Source organism: Mus caroli, unplaced genomic scaffold, assembly GCF_978045245.1.
Source record: "Mus caroli unplaced genomic scaffold, Mus_caroli_1 scaffold_15, whole genome shotgun sequence".
Classification (NCBI taxonomy): Eukaryota; Metazoa; Chordata; class Mammalia; order Rodentia; family Muridae; genus Mus; species Mus caroli.
In genome coordinates this window covers 46208414-46232805 of record NW_028227270.1, presented here as the reverse complement: position 1 = coordinate 46232805, position 24392 = coordinate 46208414, and the positions used below count along the sequence as shown (strand labels likewise).

General features: G+C 37.7%; 1 protein-coding gene across 1 annotated transcript in view; it reads left to right on the top strand.

The window, feature by feature from the left end:
• Pcsk1 (proprotein convertase subtilisin/kexin type 1) overlaps nt 1-22782 on the top strand; it is a 44694-nt gene extending 21912 nt beyond the window's left edge. The window contains exons 8-14 of the mRNA XM_021180323.2: nt 991-1203; nt 3696-3796; nt 13475-13708; nt 14349-14506; nt 15437-15570; nt 17670-17831; nt 19591-22782. Coding sequence (XP_021035982.1) covers nt 991-1203; nt 3696-3796; nt 13475-13708; nt 14349-14506; nt 15437-15570; nt 17670-17831; nt 19591-19968 — 1380 coding nt within the window. The 3' untranslated portion in view covers nt 19969-22782. The remainder of the gene's footprint in view (nt 1-990; nt 1204-3695; nt 3797-13474; nt 13709-14348; nt 14507-15436; nt 15571-17669; nt 17832-19590) is intronic.
• The last annotated feature ends 1610 nt before the right edge of the window (nt 22783-24392 follow it).

Below are 24392 nucleotides of genomic sequence, written 5' to 3'. Positions count from 1 at the left end.
CCCTTTTCTGGAGTGTCTGAAGGCAGCTACAGTGAACTTACATATAATAAATAAATAAATAAATAAATCTTAAAAAAAAAAACCCTAAGTGGATAGTGCCTCAGGAATGACCTCAAGACTCCACACATACAGTGCACATACATATGTATCTGTACATATACACATACACACATGTGCACACACATGAACACATGGAAACATGCAGATGAACCTGCACACACACACACACACACACACACACACACACACACACACACAAATGCTTTTGGACATATGTCTCATTTTTCTTCAGAGTTTTTTACTAGGTAACTTAGCCTTCTTCCAACTGCTGTGAGAGTTCATTCTTGAATGTAGCAACACCCTGCCCTCTACATTACATGAGTACCTGGAATCCCTTCATCCCTCATATGTTGCTCTTTCTCGTGAGCTAACTACATTGTTGGACAGAATTTAAGACCTTGAACTATGCAGGGTGAGACAAAAGTAGAAGCTTTGGAGAGCATCAATTGAAATATCACAGAAAGAGTGGCCTTGACGAGTTCCATTCAAACCAAGAGTCTTTTTAATGCAGCTGCAAGGCAGATCTGAATAATGCCTGATTTTGTCATTCTATCAGTCAGCCAGATGATTCGAGCAGAAACAGAGGAAGTTCAAAGATTCAAGTCTAGTGACATAATGAAGAGAAGAGTGAAAAATTTATAATTCATATGTTAAAGGCTGCATTATAGAATCTAGGATAAAGAAGAAAGGAAAAGCCTAGATCAACCCCACTGCAGAGAAGGCCCTGAAAACAGAAGGCAGACAGGGATACTCTGCTTCTGGTCTGAGAAACACAATATGACAACCCTTGAAACCTTGAAATTAAAGGCAGATTACAAAGTATTGTCTTTGAGAATACTGTGCATCTATTTTCTGATAGTTTTGAAGAGCTTGCTGGTAAGCACAATTGATGATAATAGATTGTTATCTATTATCTCTCTTTTCTTTCAGGGGAGACAAGGGAAAGGCTCCATCTTTGTCTGGGCTTCAGGGAATGGGGGTCGTCAGGGAGATAATTGTGACTGTGATGGCTACACAGACAGCATTTACACCATCTCTATCAGCAGTGCCTCCCAGCAAGGCCTGTCACCTTGGTATGCAGAGAAGTGTTCTTCCACATTGGCTACCTCCTACAGCAGCGGTGATTATACAGACCAGCGAATAGTAGGTTGCCTCGTTTCTGTGTCTCTCTTGACGTAGAGAAGACTAAGACATACTTTCAGACTGATCCTCTTCCCTGACCTTTGTGGGAAATGATTTGGTTCAGCTGGACGTATCAATTGGGGAGACTACTGCTTACTCTCTTGAAAGACTAGCATATATTGGAAGGTTTCTCTCAGGAATAATGGCACTTCTGCCAAGATGATCTTCCCTGTCATTTTTTTAACTCAGCTCTGAGAAGCCACGAAACCTGTCATTACATGCAGCAAACACTCCAAATGCTTTCTGCTTGTCTGATGCCTCCCTGGAAAGAGCCTGAAAGAAGATTTCAGGGTCATAGGGCTTCATCACCCTAGGCTTACTGATACTCTAATAACAGGGATGTAGTCTGACTCAACCACTAGCAAATGATAAAAGTATAGACTCTATACCAGTAATATCTCCTAAAAACAGATAACCTACATGAGAAAAATAACAGTCTCAATTTTGCCTGGGATGAACTCCTCAGCCTCTGGGGAGCCTCTGAGGAAAGCAGCTCAAGGAGTTATATGCTTAGATCTCCTCCAGCCCACGCCTGCCTGTGCCTTCACTTCCATGAGTCATGAACAATTATTGAATTTCCCTTCAAGGGCATAATGAAGAACTGTTTGGAGGCTTTGAGAACAGAGATGGGTACTTTCAAACGTCTAAAGCCTCAAATTTAACTAGGTTGATTCTATGTAGATCCTAATCTCAATAAAATAGCAGGCTGCGAACCAGATAATAATTACCAGGCTTTGGGGGATTGCCAGTAACCCCAATAGATTATGATAGGATGTTATACATTTTGTTCTTTGTGGAAGAGAAAGGGCTTCATCATTGTCTGGTCTTCGGTGGATGGGGGCTCTGGAATATATGCATAATTCTCACTAAAAACCCTAAAAAAGCCTAAGCAGTACCAATATGTGGTTTGCACAGAATCAGTGTTTATAGCCCCTTTTGTACCTACTTTAGGCAGCAGAGCCATGTTGTCTCCACTGGAAGGTGCTGGCCTTCCTCTCATGCCATATGTTCAGTTACTTGAATAATAAACAGACTGTGACATTCTAGTCAAGGGTTCTTTGTAGTAGGCACACTTTATAGCTTTAGAAAGGGACATAGCAGACATGTCTACTTTGGGTGTCAGAGCCCCTGGCTGTTTCTATTTCTGTGGCATCCAGAGCTGACTTCAGAAAATGGCCGATAAGCATTTCAATGTTTCTACTGCACAGACTCCCCCTCATCTGGAACCCCTTGCACTAAAGCAGTGAAGAGATTTTTCACCTTTGTAGAAATTCATCCTTAGGTAAAGCTGTTCTAGCAGAGACAGCTGGTGGATTCTATTTGAGACAGTTGCAATAACATGCTTTTCTTACGTAAATCTTTTCCTCAGTATAGTCATCTCTAGGGGCTTATTTTCATCAACAGGTATAAAGGGCAGCTTGACTTGCACAACGCTCTGAGAAGCAGAGCCACCATAACTTGAGAAATCCAAGGACACTAAGTGGGAAACCAAAGGAAGTGATAATAGAACACATTATTTTTTTACACCTCCCTCCTACACATTGAAATCTCCAGCTAAAACTGAAGCACTGAAGCTTGGGTGTTGTCTGGTTAGGAATTTTTGGCCCTGCTGTTTATTCAGCCAGCAGACTAACTGGAAGTCTTTGTGGTATTTCTGCATATCTGCATATGGTATATCTCCATAGCCTCTTTATTATTATAAAGCTAGCCTACACAGTTCCTTGCATGCACTAATAATATTAACAGATACTTTCACAAGGCAGGATCTCACTTATGTCTAGAATGAATCAGGAAATATAAATCCCATGCTGCTAATGTGAAGACCATATAACATGACTGTGGGTCACATCTAATACGCAGCAGTTTTGTAATCTGAACCCAGAACTAAGTGTGGGTTAATTTTTTTTTAACCTGACCAATCTTATTTAAAGGTAGAAGACACAAACTTGTAGCTTTCCAATCAAGTCAACAGTTAATGCAAAATCTATTCTAAGTAAGTTTTGTTCAAATGTCTCTGATCAAGATGTCATTATGTTCCTCTATTACAGAGGCAGACAGATGTCAAGCTGAAGGCCAAAGGGATTTTGTTTGAGTTAAAATTTCTAAATATGCTCAACCATGTTCAATGGACCTGATGATTAATAGACTGGCATGATTCACAGTGACTTAGAAACAGTTCCTTTTTTATAGACATATTTTGTTTGGGAATCTCAGAAGAGAAAATATTCATAGTGGGAGTACTTCATCCCCAGAAAAGGCAGCTTGATGCCAGAATTATAGACAAGTTGCACATAGAGGAGAGAAAACTAAAATATCAGCAGATGCCAAATCTTGCTTGAGAAAAGGAAGTGGAAAATCAAATCTTGTGCTTCTTGGTCATAGGAGATGCATACTTCAGTCTGACTACCCCTACCATGTTCTTCATGTCTCTACCTTTCTCTCCTTCCTTCCAGACAAGCGCTGACCTGCACAATGACTGCACAGAGACCCACACAGGCACCTCGGCTTCAGCACCCCTGGCTGCTGGTATCTTTGCTCTGGCCTTGGAGGCAAAGTAAGGGCCAAAAATCTGGTCAGCTTGACAAAGACAGCTTTTCATGTTGTTGTCTGAATATGTGATTATAGGAGAAAATTTGAACAACTTCAAAAACTACAAAATCCAGAAAGTCCTGCCACTTTGAAATTATTATTATTGATGCCTCAATGTAGATTTAAGAAACATACATCTCATTGCATATTAATTTCTAATATTTTCTAATATATTAGAAATACTGTCTCACATCTCAGTCAATACTCCTTGGCTTTCTAAATTCATGTTCTTCCCTAGTATCTTCCTGGGTAACAAACTGGCCCAATCAGCCAGAATTCTGTCTAAATCATTTCCTCAGAGTGATGAGGAGAACAAATGTGCGTTCTTCAGAAAATAAAAACTTCATTCTGGAGCTAATATAACTAGATAAGACATGATAATTGAAAACAGGATTTTTATGTTTTCACAATATTTTTCAAATCATAAACACAAATTTTGGAAAAGTCATGTCATGTCATTTATAAATATTGACATCTCTTATGTGTTCCTCAGTATGAACACCCAGAATTGAGAGTTTTGAGCCAAAGAGAAGATGCGTTTTAATGATTTTGATGCATATTGACAAGTTGTTTTCTTTAAAGCCACATCATGTTGTATTCTCCCCAGGAGGATATGGGTGAAAGCTCAAGTTTCTAAAATAAGTACTGACATTGTTTTCCTTTATAGTGCTTGCTGTGTGAAGGAAATGGCATCTTGTTAACACTGGGTCTCATTACTGATGAGGCTCAGAATTTACGTCCTTTAGCAAGTTGCCCTGTGATACAGCCTCTTTATGGCCCTGGTTTTGTTTTATAATCTTGGCTTCAAACATCCATTAATGCTTTATCAGCTTTACATTTACCTTCAGATTTGCTCACAGGTAACTTTAGTGTAAGAAAGCTAATAAGTATACAGCCATGTTTGCCCCTCTGTTTCTCTAGAGCTTCTTTCTTTAAAAGTCTCCCAAATCAAAATTAGATTAAAATTTGTGGGTTCTTTTTGGGTTTTGTTTTGTTTGCTTGTTTGTTTTTTCTGTAGCTCCTTTACTATGCTTAAATTCTAAATACCCCTGGCTTTTATTTTAGTAGATGATGTTTAAAAATGGATTTAGTAACATTTTTACTTCATAATAGTTGCTCAACATTCTAACACTTAACACAGAAGGGGAAAAAAAAAACCCACCATGTACTTCACACCTATTTCCACAGTTCACTTTTCTTTATTTCTGCCTTTTGATGTTTGGTGACAAAAAGTTAACCTAGCTAAAAGAGAACATAAGGGCCTCCCACATATATGGTAGACTAGACTCACTGGAACAGAACAGAACAGAGCAGAGCAGAGCAGAACAGAACAGAACAGAACAGAACAGAACAGAACAGAACAGAACAGAACATGTTGTCCTTTGTGCCACATGGAAAAGTCCTGAGAGGCTGAACCTTTGTCTGGTGAAGCTCTAAAATTCCCAGGGTACCCTGATGAGATGGAGGTGGAATTTCTGAGTATCAGTAGTGAGAGTCAGCATAATCCCTGCCTAGGGTCTCACCCGGTGTCTACCTACTGAGAAGAACTAGAAGGATGTTTAAGATGTTTGAGTAAGTTGGGCTTTTTTTTTTTTCTCTCAATATCTGTCAGATGCATAGCAAACCAGGCCAAGGTCATTTTGGTTTAGTGACCAAATACATCAAAGGTATCAGTAAGATGAGTACTTATAATGCTATTGTCTAAACACTGAAATTTTTATTTATATGTATTCATTTGTACCTACTTGTATGTACACTACATGCCTGCAGTGGCTCTGAGGGCCAGAAGAGGGCATCAAATCCCCTGGAGCCAGAGTTATAGGCAATTACAAGCTGCCTAATGGAGTGCTGGCAATAAAATGCACATATTCTTCCTGAGAAGCAAGTGTCTAAACCCATGGAGTTAAATCTCCAACCCCAGCACTTATAGTATAAAGTCTGAGTCTTTGTACCTTCATGGGAGGGACATTATGTAAGAATGGCGTAACCCAGTTAACCTTGTTTGTCTTCATGGGATTTATCTAAAGGGGTGGCACTATTGCTATGGAATACATACCTAATTTCCAAGTAGTCTGTGAACTTCTTTGTTCCTAAATGCAGACTTGTTTAAGGGAGTGCTTACGAAATTTTTCTGTGGACTAGCTTGTGGGTTCTAGAAGACCCTCATCATATTCATGATTTAAAACATTAATAGTCGTTGCATGTCATTTTATGTAACCTGTCTTATCTCTGGGAAGTGGCAGTGCTGCCAGCCCCCTTCCAGCTTCCCTTGAATCCACATATAAAACACACACACATAGTTGTTCGGTTTAACTTGCCTTCTTGGCACAATTGCTGAGTGCTACTATCTTTCACTTGAAAAATGTGATCTTACCATTACTTTTAGCTCTGATCCTCCCTCCTACCTTAACTTTAGTCAATTAGTTGAACCTAACGCCTGCTAAGCATCTCTGACCACCCCCACCCTCCATAGGAGCAGCCACAACTCACTGTTCCTCCCGAGACCTCACATGGTTGCCTGGTTCTTCCCTCTCCAAGGCATTGTGAACTCTCCTCTATTCTTCCTTTGCCCCCTCTTTCCTTCAGGGACCGAGAAGTCCTGCCACATACTTTGGTTGAGTCAGTTTGACAAAGTGAAAGCTGGGAAGCTGGCTCATGAAGCAAAGAGTTTCAAGGAAGCTCTCTTCCTGGAGTCTGGCACTCTCTCCCTAATCTATATAAACCATAAAATCAATTTTCCACTCCCACGTTAGTCTAGTGTATGGATCCACGTGCTCTCTATTTAGTATTACTTTATTGTTAATGCCTTTTAAGATTGTATTCTGAATTAGCTAAAGCCTCTCCCAGTGTTCCAAGATCCCAGATAGCAGCAAGGAGCTTAACCTATTCAATAACTAATTAAGCACTACAATAAATCACAGCCATTACTCAGTTGTCTGCAGAAAGAGACTGGAATTCTCACTCAGATAAAAATTTTATTATAGACTACATTCCATACCAAGTGCGAGTTAATATACTATCCTGATAATGAGGATTCTCCAGACAAGATAAAATTTAACAAGGCCTAGAGAATTTCGGGGTCAGTGACACTACATTATTCTTGAAGCCTGTCAAGAGTTAATAACCCCCTGGTGCTATTAACACTAAAGTGTGAAACTCTTGCATCTGTGCTAATCTCTAGTGTAAACATTTATTTGGTTCCTTTTGAAGTCACTCCTCTTGCACCTGGAAAACTTCAATGTGCCTTATTCTGTTACTCTGTATTATAAAAAGTCTGAGGCTTGACCAGAACATTACATTCAGATTCTGCACAACCTCTCTTGTGTATGTCTGTTTGTCTCTTCATCCGACTCTTTGTCCATCTGCTCGAGAGACTCATTTTACTCAGACACAAGGGCACAGGGGGTCTGCAGCAAAGTCCCACCTGTACCTTTTGCCCAGACAGATCAAGAACCAATTGGGAATAGGACCCCAACATCAGAACTATCCTTACCATTTGTGAACTTTTAGGTGTAGAGCAAAGAATTTAATCTCTTCCATTCTGATTCTAGTTTTCAATACAATGGACTTGATCTGTCTAAGGATTTATATCTCTCCTGTTAAAGTATAGATAGCAATTATTGAGATGTTTGTTCTCAATTGGATGGCTTTCTGCACCCTATTCAAAATGGTCTATACCAACATTATATATCAGGACATTTGAATGCTAGAATTTCTAAATAGAAGCCCAAGGCACTCCACACTGCAGACTGAGTCAGTCACTCCTCTTCACCTAAGGGACAACTGCGGAGACTGAAAGACTTTTGACTAAACTTGTCAAGAATGACATTCAAGCCGGGCGTGGTGGAGCACTCAGGAGGCAGAGGGAGGCGGATCTCTGAGTTTGAGGCCAGCCTGGTCTACAGAGTGAGTTCCAGGTCAACCAGGGCTACACAGAGAAACCCTGTCTCATAAAAACCAAAACCAAAACCAAAACCGAAAAGGAAAGAAAGAAAGAAAGAAAGAAAGAAAGAAAGAAAGAAAGAAAGAAAGAGAGAAAGAAAGAAAAAAAAGAGACATTCAGTGCTTATCATGTTCTTACTGTGGGCCAGAGACAGTGTGCTAAATGTTCGCATACAACATTAAATATAATCTTTATGAGATGTTTATAATATTGAAGTAGTAATTATATTTCATTTTATAAATGAAGAAACTGAGGGGCGGAGGGGTTGAAAAGTGTAGCCAGCATCTCACAAAGAAATATAAATCCAGGTCTGTCTGCCTTGAAATGGTGCTACTCTGTGCAGCCTCCACAGCTCTGATAGGAAGAAGACTGTTGAACGGAAGCCAATCAATCATCCCACCAACAAAGGAGGCCAGAGACTGAGATCAATCATCCCACCAACAAAGGAGGCCAGAGACTGAGGCAGATCTAGTTCCTCACAAAAGGCTAAACTCACACATTCCCTACTGTGATTCTAACGGAGGGAGGTAGGAAACTGGAATGAACAAAGAGAAGGAAAATGAATAATTTCTGGCTGAAACATCTACAAAGTAATACCAAGATTCCTTCCTTAGCCAGTTACTCTTGAATACAGTCAAATCACCAGAGTAGGTGATTTTCCATGTATGTTCCCAAATCCCATTGCTAAGGACTCAGATTCTGAAGTATCTGCCCTAGAAGCCATGTTTTAAGCAGGCATCCAAAGCCTTTCAATGCTAGGAGTATTTTAATCAACTACCCTTAAAAATAAATTTCCTACAACCTCATCCAGCTGTGATTATGAGACTGTCCAATAGGCCACTAAATAGGCAAATTCTGGAGAAAGAAATTCATTACATAAATGCCAGTGGCACCATAATTAGTGTGCAGTAAATACATCTAAGGAAGTTTGCACATGATCACCTCTCTCTTCAGAGGCAAGATCAGAAGAATCAGGGTAATTTTTAATAAAAAAAAAACTCAAGTGAACCATTGGATACAATCACACCTTATTCAACAAACAGATGAACCTTAAGCTTTCTAATAAATAATAATAAAGTCCAAAGAAACCATCAGTGTTGCACAAAGTCTTCAGGGGAACAAATCCCCACAAAATTCTTAGAAAAAAATTTTTTTGGAAAGTTCAAGTTAACAACTATTCAACATCTAAATTCAAATAGATATAGTTAGAGACTAAACTACTTAGACTCCAAAACTTTTCACTTTATAACTTTGTACCCAGACTTTTTTTATCTGCATCTTTTCTAGTTAAAGGATGCTTAATTTCAATGTCAAGTTCTGTAGCACTTTTTTTCAACATATCTCTGGATACTAACACAAGGAAGTCTTTTTTGTTTGTTTGTTTTTTGCTTTTGTTGTTGTTTTGTTTTTAAATATTATTTATTTATTATTATTTACATGAGTATACTGTAGCTGTCTTCAGACACATGCCAGAAGAGTACATCGGATGCCATTACAGATGGTTGTAAGCCACCATGTGGTTGCTAGGAATTGAACTCAGGACCTTTCAGAAGAGCAGTCAGTGCTCGTAACCTCTGAGCTATCTCTCTAGCCCTTTTATTTTTTTTAAACCCTCTGCTTCATGCATTTATTTATTTATTTGTTTGTTTGTTTGTTTGTTTGTGAGGGGAGTTCAAGAGAGGGTTTCTCTGTATATCCCTGGCTGTCCTGGCTGTCACTCTCTAGACTAAGTTGGCCTTGATCTCAGAAATCCACCTGTCTCTGCCTCCCAGGTGCTGAGATTAAAGGCGTGCGCCACCACTGCCCGGCTAATGAAGTCTTGATATTTTAAATTAGTGCAATGCTGCTGTGCACTAATTAATAAAGGAAGGCTGTCCAGAATTCTATTGTTATTAGGTCTTTTTCATTTATAAAATGTAAGCACACACTGAACAATAATTGTTAAGAAACAAGACTTTATTTTCTTAATTGCTTAACGGTGAAATTCCTTAAATATTTCCTAAACATCTATAAGTTTGAAAACACAGAAAGCACTACAATTAATGTAAAATAAATGTGGTGTCGTAGGAATATAAACAATGTTTACTTTGAATGGGATCACCAAACTGTCATTCCTTATGCCCTCTCTCTCCATTTTCATCTCCCTTTACACGTACCTGCAAACACTTATCAACCAAAAAGGAAATTTGTCTATTGATCATTGCCACCTTGATAGGAGGCTTTTACTTTAAGGTATTTTATTTTAAAGACCAGAATGAAGCAGGCATTTTAATAATATGCTTTAAGGACAGAAGTTTGTACTTTGAGAATACAACCATTCCTGCTCAACTGGCTAATGGGTCCTAAATATGTGATACTCACAAAAACAGAAGGCAATAGGTACAAAGAGGTATTTCTAATGTAAAACCAACGAAAGATCTGAGTAGTCATTCTTCTGAAAATTGTCATATCCAACCTTCTCATAGGGCAGATGAGACAATTCAGGCTCCAGAGAAAGCAAGTAGTCAGGCTGAGGTTGAACCATTTATTTAGCATAATATTATACAATATTTAAACAATATATAAACAACAGGTCTCCTTCGTTCCTTCGTTCCTTCATTCCTTCCTTCCTTCCTTTACTCATTTATTTTTACTGGTTATTTTATTTATTTACATTTCAAATATTATCCCGCTTCCCAGTTCCCTTACACAAAACCCTTATGCCTTTCCCCATCCCTGCTGCCTCTATGAGGGTGCTCTTACACACACACCCCCACTCCCGCCTCAACCTAGCATTCCCCTATGCTGGGACATTGAGCTTCCACAAGACCAAGGGCCTCCCCTCCCATTGATGCCAGATAAGGCCATCCTCTTTCATGTACATATCTGGAGCCATGGATCCCTCCATGTATACTCTTTGGTAGAATGTGTTTTCTATTGCTCCCTCTTTGATGCCATGATTCAGAGTATCTTGTAATTGGCTTAACTGCTCGTATGCTTATAATCTTCCTATCAATTCCTGTTATTTTTGGTGCAATAGAAAACTGGATAAATAGACTTTTAAAAGTATAAATATTTTGCCCTATTTATATTGGCAGAGTTGGATATGTGTCAGAAATAATTATTTATACTTGTAGTGAGCGATTATGATGCATGCAGTCTGGGATCCCTGGGAGTCACTAGACTAGATTAGACTCCTTTTCAAGCCTCCTTCAGTCATGTTGGTGTTTAACAGTATATCTGGCAGGAACTCAGGCCAGCAGAGTGAGAGTAAGTGGAACGGTCAGGTGTGTTGGATTAATCTATTATTGAAACAAGTAAAAATGAGAATGTTAACCTTTTAATGGTTTTAATGTTTGTTTGTTTGTTTAAATTCCAGAAGTCATGTGGGCCAGCATAGAAATGGGTTTGTATCATTTCTGGGGGAGCCCAAACCATAGGTCCCAGCAGTTTTATGAACCTTGCAGTTAAATGTGTACTGAGAGTTTAATAAAGAATAATATCAGGAAAGTGCTTTCAGGCTTTCTACCTGTTTATTCCACAGGAAATCTTGACAGAAGTACCTGAAGAAGGCTTCTGAACATGATCTCCAGCAGAGAAACTTGGGAGTAAAAGCACTTGCCTTCAGGGGCTAGGAATATACAAATGGAAAAGTGTGGGAGGGGCCTGGAGGCTGAAGGCTTGACTGCAGCTCCCTTCAAAGGCAATAACACAATGGCTCTGTACCAGAGCTGGTTCAAACACAGTTAGGATTCCCTAGAAGTAACATCAATGGAAGCCTTTGTGGTCAAGCCTGAAAGATCACACACACACACACACACACACACACACACACACGTCTTTAACAAATGCCCAGGGCATTGATTAACTGAAACATTATTGGATCTGGGGAGATGGCACCAAATTGAGCCATATTTCCATGATTCTGCAGCCTTATGATAAGGTAGAAACTTTGCGAAATATGCATTGTTTATTAAATAATGCTTGATTTGACTAGAGGGAAATAATGCAGATCACAAAAAGCAATAAAAAGCTTAGGGTATTTTTTTGTTTGTTACTAATTGAATTTGTTTATATAAATTTGTAGATAACAAATTTACTTAATCTGTCATTAATCTAATGACTCATAACAGTAAGCTTCAAAATTATATAAGAATATTTAACATAGGCACCTTCAATCATTTATCAGCATTATTTACATACCTCCTCCCTAAATATAACCTGTTCAGGATGTATAATGTCAATTTTACATGTGTTTTTAAGGCTGATGATTTACTATTACATAACTAATTGGTGTACTCTTTCATGGGGAAGACTATTTCTTCCACTCTCAATATCCCTTAGTTGCCTGCAGTTCTTCAGTTGTTTCTCTAACTCCTCCGATGGGAACCCCATGCTAGGTCCAATGTCTGGCAGGCTCTGGCAGAGCCTCTCTCAGAAGACAGCTACAAAAGGCTCCTGTCAGCAAGCACTTCTTGGCATCTGTAACAGTGTCTAGGTTTGATGTCTGTATATGAGAGGGGTCCCCAGGTGGGGCAATGTCTGGATAGTCTTTCCTTCAGTCTCTGCTCCACACTTTGTCCCTGTATTCTGGCATCAGTAGGAGGAGAAGCCCTTGGTCTTGTGAAGGCTTGATTCCCCAGTGTAGGGAATGCCAGTCCTTTAGATGGGAGCCCTTCTGTGTTAAGAATTTCGATATGAGTGGGTGTCCCAGTTGGGGGCCTTGCCTAAGCTCTGGATATGTTCCCTACAGGTTCTCCCTCCTCTTTGTTGGACATTTCAGCTAATCTCATCCCTGCTGGGTCCTGGAAGCCTCTTGCTTTCTTTTCATTTGGGACTTGCTGGTGGCTACCCCAGTTCTCCAACCCTGATGGCTACACACTTCTGTTCAAATTCCCTAAGAACCAGAAACACTTCCTTGAATATTCTAATAATATTTAGCATAGTGTCTTTCAAGAACAATCCCATGAAGCCAAGAATTTCTTGAGAGTTTTGGTCTATTGTCATTCCTGAATATCTGCGAAAGATCAGGTCCAGAATCCTCAGGTTTCTTATTTGAAATGGTATAGTAATTTACAAACTACTTAAAATGTCCAATGCATTGTAAATTTCATTAGACTGGACTGTTTAAGGAAAGATAACAAGAAAAAGTATATACATATCAATACAGATACAATTTTTTCAAATATTTTTAATCTATGTTTGATTAAATTCTAAGTATGTGGAACCTATGGATATGGAGCTCTGACTACATTTTTTTTTAAAAAGGTAAGATGTGTTGAGTAGGTTGCAAACCCTTGTCTTTCACATCTGATACTTCCTATGATAAAAACAAGGCTTCAGTGAGGCTTCATAATGCTGAAATGTGCTAAAGTATTCTATGAACAGAACTAGAGACACAAAGGAAGTGTTATTATGTTTTTACAAAGAACTGGCTTTAGAGAAATATAAATAACTAGAGTCAGGGACAAATTTTCGCACTTCAACAGTGCTGAGGCTGGATTTTACTGAGAATAAATGTTTAACTTACATGCTATAGGTGAGAAATTTTAATATTGTATTGTGAGTTCTAAATTAAAGTACATAACATTAAGCAATAGTGTATATATTTTAAAAGTGCACATAATAATCCCTAAAAGGAGATGCTTATTTTTAGCACTCAGTCTTATAAGAATACTTCATTTTCTTCCTAAAAGATACTTTGGGTCACTTTCTCTCTAGCCCAAATCTTACCTGGCGAGATATGCAGCATCTGGTTGTCTGGACCTCTGAGTACGACCCATTAGCCAGTAACCCAGGTTGGAAAAAGAATGGGGCAGGCTTGATGGTGAACAGCCGATTTGGATTTGGCTTGCTAAATGCCAAAGCTCTGGTGGATTTGGCTGATCCTAGGACCTGGAGAAATGTGCCTGAGAAGAAAGAATGTGTTGTAAAAGACAATAACTTTGAGCCTAGGTGAGTATCTCCCAGAATTTTGAACTACTTTATGTCCAAAGCACTACTAGATTAAGGTGTTGTCACCCAATCTTTTCTCATATATTTGCTATTCTATAATAGATGGACTCAGAGTTTAACATTGTTCTCTGTGGCTGTCTCTATGGGTAGTCAGGATGAATTTTCTTCTAAGTAGGGCTCTTTATGGATTACCTCTGGCTCATCACAGATGGTCATGGAAGTAGAATCTGCTATGACTCTTACGTGGTTTTTATCAAGGCAACCATAATGATGTTAAAAATTAACTTCTTCAAAACCCCAGAGCCTTGAAAGCCCAGCAACATGCCTCAGAAAAGCCTTATACATGAAATTAATTTTTTCATGAGGATCTTATTGATATCCTTGTCATGGACCACTTTTGTTGAGTTGAAGACAAAGTTGTCTGAATTTTATTCTACAGTAAATAGCATCATACTTATACATGTTTCTTAGCGATTTCTTATGCATTCAACTCATCTATAGATAATTATGAGTTGAACTCTACTGATAATAAGCCTTTCTGATTATCTGTCCAAGACATCTGTGTGCAACTGTCACAAGCAAACCAATGGATGGCAGGAGAGATACTTTTTCTTTAATTCTGCTTCTCTACTGTATGTAGAGCCCTGAAAGCTAATGGAGAAGTGATTGTTGAAATCCCAACAAGAGCTTGTGAAGGACAAGAAAATGCTATCAAGTCTCTGGAACATGTGCAATTTGAAGCAACAATTGAATATTCTCGTAGAGGAGACCTTCATGTCACACTCACTTCTGCTGTTGGTAAACTTCAACAACCACTCATTTCTTCTTGTTGTTCATTCCCACTGGTATCTGGATAGACAAAGGATGCTTAAATGATGCTAGTTAATAAGCTTTTCTAAAATCACCTATTTTCAACCTTTGTTCATTTACCAAGATAAAAGACTGAGCATTCGCTTCTCTTATGTGACAATTAGTAAAAACTTTTTGAGTAATTCTCAAAACTTATAGATATGTATGGAACACTGAAGAAATCAATAGAAATTTAGGGATTGTGATTCATAAAGTTGAGAATAGAGATTAAATCTTCACAGCCATATAAGTAAGGATATATGATAATATAAATTTTGTCTTTTTGCCAAGAGAGTTCTAGTGAAGATGAGTAAAGGACTATTGAGACATAAACTACAACCCAACCAGACGTTGTATGTATGTTAATGGGCCAGTAAGATATACAACAGATAAAGGCACTTGCTGCTAAGCCTAATGGCCTCAGTTCCTTCCCCAGGACCAAGTGATAGAAGGAGATAACTGACTCCCACAAGCAATCCTCTTAACGCCACATATGTGCTATGGGACACACATGTACATGCACATGAGTGTGTGAGCACATACAAATGAATAAATTAAAATAGAGTAAAAAAAACTTCCTATGAAGTCATTTAGTGATTCAGTGGAGGAATTTCAATTTCTATAGACAATAGACAAGGAAAGATGAGCTGTCTAACTCTCTGATCTCTTTCTAGCATATGAAATGTTGAAGTTTTAAAGTAGGCTCTATTGATTACAGTTATACTTTCTAGATGCCCTAGGGTTTCTATGAAATACTACTGAGATTTATGTCCCCTCCCATTGACAGACCTAATCTCATATTTCATTCCCAGTATTAGATGCTAGACCAGACTGTCATGTTAAGATATCCTCTAACTTATGTTTGCTCTATGAAAATAGGAACCAGCACTGTACTGTTGGCTGAAAGGGAAAGGGATACATCCCCCAATGGCTTTAAGAATTGGGACTTCATGTCTGTTCATACATGGGGAGAGAATCCTGTAGGCACCTGGACATTGAAAATTACAGACATGGTAAGTATAAATAAAAAGACAAAAAAAGAGATCATTTTTCAAACACTTGCCAATTCTTTAAAATGTGGATGGCATCACAAGTTAAGTCCTAATGAACATGACCTGATCATTTTTTAGCAGAAGAAATATAAAGGTGTAGTGTTGCTCAAACACTTGGTTATGTAGGCAATAATTTTAAGAGATTGCTAAACTCAGCATTCTGTAAGGGAGGAGAAAAGATACACTAATGAAGTTGCCAAGTCTAAATGCAGCCAGCCAAATGGCCTGTCATCCCTGGAATTATACATATTCAGACAGCCAGGTGTGAGGCCAGCTTTGCTATGATACTTCGCTGGAGTCACAAGAAAGCATCCTTACTACTACACTGCTCTTGTCATTGAGTAATATAATAGCTTCCTGTTTCAGGAAGACAAGCAAGATGTCAGCAAGACATTTTTAATATCCTTTTTTTCTACTTTTAGTCAAACACACAAAAATAAACAAACAACAACAACAAAAACCACACTACTTTTTTTTAATTTTTGATTTCTAGAGCTTAATGATACTCAAAAATATTAGAATTGTAAAGCACCCCAGACTTTGGAAAATAGAGACACTCACCTTATAAAGCTGGTATAAACACTCTAAGACTGGAAAGGTCTGAAATCTAAAATCCTTCTGATTTCCAGCATTTCAGAGACTGCATCTGTTCTAACATTCCCTGGCATGCTTTAAAGGACAATGCCACAGGGATGAAGTAGCAGAACTGTGTCTGGCATGAAGCCAAGTAGCTCAACTCTTTGTGCATTTTTCCCCTGCTTCTCTGAGGTTGGGATGTAAAAGGATGGTGTTCTATATCTGAGCTCTGAGAGAAAATTGTAAGAACATCAGTACAGATCTCACTCCCTAGATAATTTTATTGTTGTTTTTTTATTCTAGACATGGTTTCTCTGTGTAGCCTTGCCTATCCTGGAATTCACTCTGTAGACCAGGCTGGCCTCAAACTGAAGGAATCTGTCTGCCTCTGCCTCCAGAGTGCTGGGATTAAAGGCATGCATCATCACCACCCAGCTGCCTAGATAATTTTTAAAAAATAAATCAGTTTAAACTTCTAAAGATACCAATTAATGCAAATTACAAATTTTCTGCCTTTTCTCAGAGAACGACTTTTCAGATCATTGAAATAGGGCTGATAATATGACTTAATGGACAAGGACACTTGCCTTCTTCAAGCTGAGCCTGCATTAAGTTTGATCCCTGGACACTACATAGTCAATAAAGAGAACCAATTCACATAAGTTGTGTCTGACCTCCACACATGTGTGTTTCACAGTGTACATGCTCACACATACACTTGAAACTAATTATTAATTATAGCTCAGAAAATGATACTGAAGCAAGTCCTGTTATCAGAGAAAAATATTATTACTTATTAGTGCTATTCTTGAACTTTCCTCAGGTCCTAAAAAAAATAGATATTGCATGTGGGTGGAAGTTCTGTCCGTATGTATGTATGTATGTATGTATGTATGCATGTATGTATTTGTTCTGGTACCCAAGGAGTCCAGAAGAGAGCACTGGATCCTCTGGAAGTGAAGTTACTGAGAGTTTGACTGCTAGAAATTGTACCTGTGGAAGAGCAGCCATCACTCAACCACTGAGCCACCTATCCAGCCCCTCTCTAATTCCTTAGCTAAATTTCAGCTGCAAGAAACTAAATAATTCTACTTGCCAAGACAGAGCCACATCGTATCAAATCTACACATTTGACTCCACTTCTTTAGACCTTTGACTTACAGATATTTAAGGGACAGTCAGCTTTTCAAAACAGAATCAATGTGACAAAACCGATTTACATAGAGAACTCTGCTTTTTAAAACTAGATACTTGGTTGTGAGGCAATAAGTCAGATTTTCAAACTGTTTGGCTTATAAACTATTGGTTTTTATTAAAAGAATGAAACTATCCAGTCGTTTCTCTTTAAATAAATCTTTAAAAAGGGAATACACAATGCCTTAAAATTAATTTTTAACTATGAGATTCTTTTGGCAATTTGAATAAGTTCATTTTATGTTTGAAACACAAACTAAAATAAATACATGTGTGCTTGTTTTAACCAGTCTGGAAGAATGCAAAATGAAGGAAGGATTGTGAACTGGAAGTTGATTTTGCATGGGACATCTTCTCAGCCAGAGCACATGAAGCAGCCTCGTGTGTACACATCCTACAATACAGTCCAGAATGACAGGAGAGGAGTGGAAAAGATGGTGAATGTTGTGGAGGTCTGTGTACCATGTTCTCTTTTAGACCTCAGTAGGCAATAAGTGAAGAGAGATGCATTTAATTTTTAAGAAGGGAAGAATTCACATATGCATAGAGAGAGGGGGCTTAGAAGACAAAAACTGTTGGTTTCCAACTGGATGAGCCACTGCTTTCTCTTTTGTACTTAAATCTTAAGTTCATTAATTAAAGTTGATAAATTCCCTAACTTGCATAATATCTTTGTATGATAGCATATTGCAAATCCAACTCTCTTTTATATCTATTATAACATATTGTGTATTATTATAATGCAGTACACATTAAAATGCTCAATCTTCTTTCATTTTAATTGTAATCTTTGTAACTTAGACAGAAGGGGCATAAAGTAAGGAAACCAAGGTTAGACAGTCACATCATGTAAGCTTATTACTAATTACTAATTTCAGCTTAGTAATTGGCACTTAGCTAACAGGCCTTGTCATTATTAGGCAGAGCTATGAAATTACAATTTATCTTAGAAAATTTCAAAGGGTAGTCAACATAGACTAATTGTGATCCTCAGTCCAGGAACTACTGGCTTTGTCCTTCTCAGAATCCATAAGGAAACGGCATCTGTTTCCCCATCCACAAACATCTAACACAATGCAGGATCTCTGGAATGATCTGTCCTAAATTAGAGATCTCTAAATGGGATGTTTTAGATGGTTTCAAGACATGGCACTTACATGAGGAATTTATAAACTAGATTTGAGAAAGCTTCAGCTAGGGTTTAGGTCCTGTTTGTATTATACCAGGCAGAATCCAAGTGCAGTTTCTCCATAGCGTCTGAGGAAAATCCACATTGTGAGTGTTTCTCCAAGCTTCCTTTCTAAGTATTAAAAGGACTTTCACTTGTTAGAGTATTGAAATATGATCATTTCTTCATATGGTGTGATCCAAATCCTTGTAGTCCACCTCGTCAAGTATGGATCAAAAGTATTTGAAACAACTGCCTCTGCACTGAACATGTACAGACTTAGTTCCCTGCATCTAGAATGGATTTTCTGTAATTAATATATAAATATAGTGTTTCCCTTAAATGTGTAGTGTTTATATTGTGTTAAGTATTAACAGTTGTCTCAGAGATGATACTGTCTACTGGAGGATATCTACAGATCATTTAGCAATACCTTTCATTCTATGCAAAGTGCTTCAGCAGCCATAGATTTTTGGTATCATGGAAAGTCCTAGAGAAGAACAGTACTTCCATAATGGTTAACAAATAGCTACTTTTCAGATCTCCAACTTCCTGCCCCATGACCTCTCTCCCCTATGAGCTTCTCAGAATTCAATATATTCTAACAAGAGCAAGGTCAAGGGTTCTCTAGTCAGCTGCTTTTGTACTCAACAATCAACTGGTGCCTTAGAAGTAAGTGGTTAAATATTTAATGTCATGTCTCCTAATAGATTCCATTGTGGTAGGCTTAAAAGTGAAGGAAAATAGCACACTGAATACATACTTGCATAATCTCAATCTTCAAAACCACCAAAAATGGAAGTGTTCTGATTATTACTTTATAGCTGGAATTCTGGGAGACCAAATAAGAGCCAAAGCTGGATCAGGAAGTGGAAAAATAAATGTTGAAATACAAATCCATATAACTCCAGGCCTTGTTTTTTCTCCACTCTCCAAATTTCTTCTCAAGGGACCTGTAGTGGGATTGTGTTAGGGCTACAGCTAGTTTTTCTATCTGTAAATAATGAGCTTTCTGCCTTTGTTGGTGGCATTTTATATTTCAGGAGCGGCCCACACAAAAGAGCCTGAATGGCAATCTCCTGGTACCCAAAAACTCCAGCAGCAGCAATGTGGAAGGTAGAAGGGATGAGCAGGTACAAGGAACTCCCTCAAAGGCCATGCTGCGACTCCTACAAAGTGCTTTTAGCAAGAATGTACTTTCAAAACAATCACCAAAGAAGTCTCCAAGTGCAAAGCTCAGCATCCCTTATGAAAGTTTCTATGAAGCCTTGGAAAAGCTCAACAAGCCCTCCAAGCTTGAAGGCTCTGAAGACAGTCTGTACAGTGACTATGTTGATGTATTCTATAACACAAAACCTTATAAGCATAGAGATGACAGGCTGCTGCAAGCTCTCATGGACATTCTAAAGGAGGAGAATTAAAATAAGTGTGTTGCCTGAGTTGGGAATCTTCATGCACCCTCCTTTTCCTTAGATGTTCCTGGGTCTGGAGTTGTTGTGTCCCTGGTTTTTATGCTTATAATGTCCTTCATTGTAATTTTACTTTTTCTTTCAAACTGTACTTTGGAGTGAGTTTTAAAATGAAAGCCAACTTCATCATTCGTCTCAGTGTTTAAGAGTATGTCTTCCCTGTCTATACAAGTGAAGCAACTTCTTTCAAAAGTCATTCTTGGGACACGGCCCTTTACTACATACAGTAGAAAAGCTCCTAACGCCTCCTCATTTCATATCTCACAAGTATAGGAAAAGAGTGGGAGATCCATTTTTATTTAGAAAAGTAATCAAGAAAGGTATTTTGGCTGCTACAGTTTATCCTGTTCCCTATATTTGCAATGGGGTTTTTGAACTTTGATAAGAAGGAAGCATTTATAAAGTATCGAATGAGAAAGTTCACAAATAGGTTCAGACTCTAAGTCTTTCTACAACATGTATTGCTCATGCACTGGACATTTAGGAGTAGCTGGAATAAAATGTATTATTTAAATTCAGAAACTGATCTTAAAATTTATATTAGCTAGAATAGTCATACAATGTTCCTCTTGATTGGTGTACCATGTAGAGGTCTCTGTGGGTCAAAAGGTGGCTGTGACCCATGCTGTGTAAGACCTGGCCTTCTATTTTCCCCTTGTGCCTTGTATGTGTCCTTTTTGAACCACAAACTCAAAACTCAAAGAACTAATTCATGCCATTTTCTCAGAACTTATGCTTGATTTTTTGGCAAATTCCTAGTCATAGTTTTATTTAAATACAAGGAACCACTCAAAATACAGAGAATCAATGCAATAACAGGGAAAATGTTTATAAAGCAGAGAAGCAACAAGATACCTTTTGCAAACTGTGTTCCTAGGACAGGTTCTTCTGGCTCTCTATATGAGTGATCATTTCTGGACACCACAGGGTCTTCTCTAGTCTCAGAGGACAGTATTCAAATTCTTACCAAAATGCTTCCATGTTTCAAGTCAGAAAACAGGTGGGCAACACTTAGATGTTATTTGTACTTTCTGTAAGTTATGCAGAATATTTCAGAAGTGTGAAGGATTGATGAAAGTGTGAGATCTCACATGAAACCTGATTCTCAGGCCCATCTTCCATCACAGCAATAGCTAGCTATAGGTAACACTTTCCAAGTTAAGATTTAAAGTCCAGCCTTCCCTAACCCAATTTTTTTTTACAATACCCACTTTATTTGTTACTATTCAGCATCCAATAGTCATCTATCACCTTTTAATTATAATCTGTTAGTTGCAGGGAGTAAGGTTTCATTTTAACATTCTCATACACATATTTCATGTACTTGTACAGTGTCCAGCCCTCATTAGTGTCTCTTCTGTCTCTCATTCTTGTTCTCTTGCTCTTCACAAGTATTCCCACTTCCAATTCCATGTCTTTTTTTATCTAATCCAGATTCCAAATATAAGAGAAAATGTGATGTTTGTCTTTCTATGCATGTAACTTTGCCCACTCACATACTACGTGAATCTGTATAGGGTATAAATACATTAGGAAAAGTATTTCCTGCAATTATTTCCAAGCAGTCTCTGCCATTAATAACTGAGTTTGCTGTAAGTTAGTTAAATTGTTGCATTTATAAGTAAAAAGAGTTCTTCAGATCCTAAAAACACCTATGAACACTTGATCTTATCTCACCTGAATGTTCATTTGTAATATTCATTAACTAGCAACCCATTCTCTTAATATGCCTTCCTTCTCTGAATAGGCCAACATACTCTCTAGTTAACTCTATGCCTGATTTCTCCAACTGAGTTTCTGTTTGCAAAATTTCTACAAAGTCTACACGCACTCCTAACACTAAACTAGCTCAGAAAGACAGCTTATTTGCCTTTGTTTTGAGTATGGTTAGTAGCACAAGTTTTCAATTCCTGTTGAATAATTAGCATTTGTATATAACAAAGCCCTCTCCAGAGCCTTGCCCTTGATACCCTGTCTTTGAAGGTTTTGCATTGTGTTTTCTATAAGGTTTAAATGAAATGTTTACTTTTATAGCACATTACAACTGAAAAGGACTTAAGAGTTGTAACATTAAATTTCAGCTACCTACAAAAGACCTAAAGAACAGTATCACTAACTGACAATTAATATGTGATTTAAAAAAATGAAAGAGTTTGAGGTCAACCCCACACTTTTCTGTTCCTTATACTAAATTATGGAGATTTTGTTCAGAACTTTCTAAGAGCCCCAGCCAACTCATGGGCTATAGCCAAAGGTTCACTTGGATAAGCTTTAATATTTAGAAAATACCAGGCTTGAAATGTTTCCAACCTGGAGTATATATTGTCTAGACATAAAAAATATTTTTGTCAGTCTTTCTTAGTGCCTATGTGGATTTTTGTGAAAATGTTTAAAAAAGGATAATTATATAATATTTCCCTTGGAATTTTAAGCTATATTTTCTTTACAGGTATTTATAATGTACCAATGCTTTTATCAAACAGAATTTTAAAAGGCATAATAAATTATATTAAAGAACCAAAAGTCTTCATGAGAATAAGAATGTTTCATCCAATAAAATAGTTTTGATAGGCATATCCCCTGTGAATGGAAAATTATATGTATGTATGTACATCCATACATATATACATATATATATATAATTTGTAATATTAAAAGTTGTGTTCATCTAATATCCTAAAACAATGTACAACTGAGTCTAACAGTCTAACATGGTAGTAGAATTCTTAATGGAACTCATATACACTTGATGTATTGGCCAGAATATGTAAATAAATCAGAAGAATAAATGGTTCCTCACTAAGTCAAGAAGGAAAAACTCATGTTTCCAACCAAAGCAGGTTCTCTCTTTCTCCCAAAATGTTTTCCAATGAACTTAAAAAAAAAAAAAAAGAAAGAAAAAGAAAACAGAATGTTGATGTTAAAATGTTGAGTAACTGATTTTCAGAAAGCCAGGCTTTCTTAGAGGTAAATTAAGAACCTACTTGAGCAGGAATGTTTTAGCTTCCTACCCAACCCAGGCTTTCATGGTCACGACAACACCAGGAAACTCTCTGACTGAGGCTTAACTGAGATGTGGAAGAGAAAAGGCAGGCAAAATGGAAAGGACTCCCTGTCTCAGAGAAATTATTTATGACAGTTCATTCTATAGCCAATATACAGCAGGAAACTGTGAGTCCTTCTAAGACACCCCTTTATTGAACCTCCAGTTTCAACCTCAGGACACTTCGCAACCACACGCCCCTAGAATTTCTACCAGCTTAGAAACCGATCGTTATGTCTCCGAGAGTGGGTTTTCCCTGACAACCAATTTTTTTTTCCTCTAAGATATCATTCATCTGAACTGAAATAATATTTCAAGTATTCAAGAGGACTTTTCTAACAGGGCATAGACATACTCAAAGTCTTCCCGTTAGTGTGGGTCAGAGACCTGTGTGTTTTCTATTTGCAATACCAACATGATGTTCTAACATATGTAAATATAGAAAAATTGTTACTAAAGTGAAGTAAACTAGATTTCAGCCCCATCAGTTAGTCATCATCCTCTCTTGATTTATGACAGGATTAATTTAACTGCAGGCATTAAGACAGAACTGGCTGTAGCTCTCATGCAAGACATTACATAACTACACTGGTTCACTTGTTTATCCCACATGGCTGCAGTTCTGTACCCTTTCATTTACTGTTTCCATCTCCCCAGTTCCAATTCCCCTTCTTCTCTATAACTACTGTTCCACTCTTTGTAAACATCTGCTTACAGATGAGGTCATTGCAGGACTTTCTGTTTCAGTTGTTTCACTTACTGTAACATAATGCAGTTGGATCTATGTTGTTTCAAGTATCAAGTTACCTTGTCTCTATCTCTAGAGTATCTTTCTACATACTTCATTATGGCCTGAGAATCTTAATCCTGCTGCCTCAGCCTCCAAAGTTCTGTTCTTATAGGCATGAATAACATTAACATTTCATTTTTGCCTTTGCATATTTCATTTTTAATATATACATAATTACATTGGTATACCACAATATTATGTACATTATATATAACTTATATGCTATGATATTTTAATCCATTTATGTTAGTGATCCTTGTTTTTTTTTTTTTTGAATGTCCATTTCATAAATATTGGATTAACCTTGTCTTCACTGTAGAGGTTAAGAGAAACGTAGCTTTGCCCTAGCTGTAATGTATCTGATTTATCTTAGATTAATATAAAAGCACATCCCTAGAGTGAACAACTGGTTGTGAAAGACCACATATCAGTCTAGTGGTTTCAAATATTTGTAGTTTGAAGAAAATTGCTCAAGAAAACAGGTCAAACTTCCTCTGTTACAAATATTGGCAATCAGAGGCTGCAGCCTTGTCAAGCTGAATC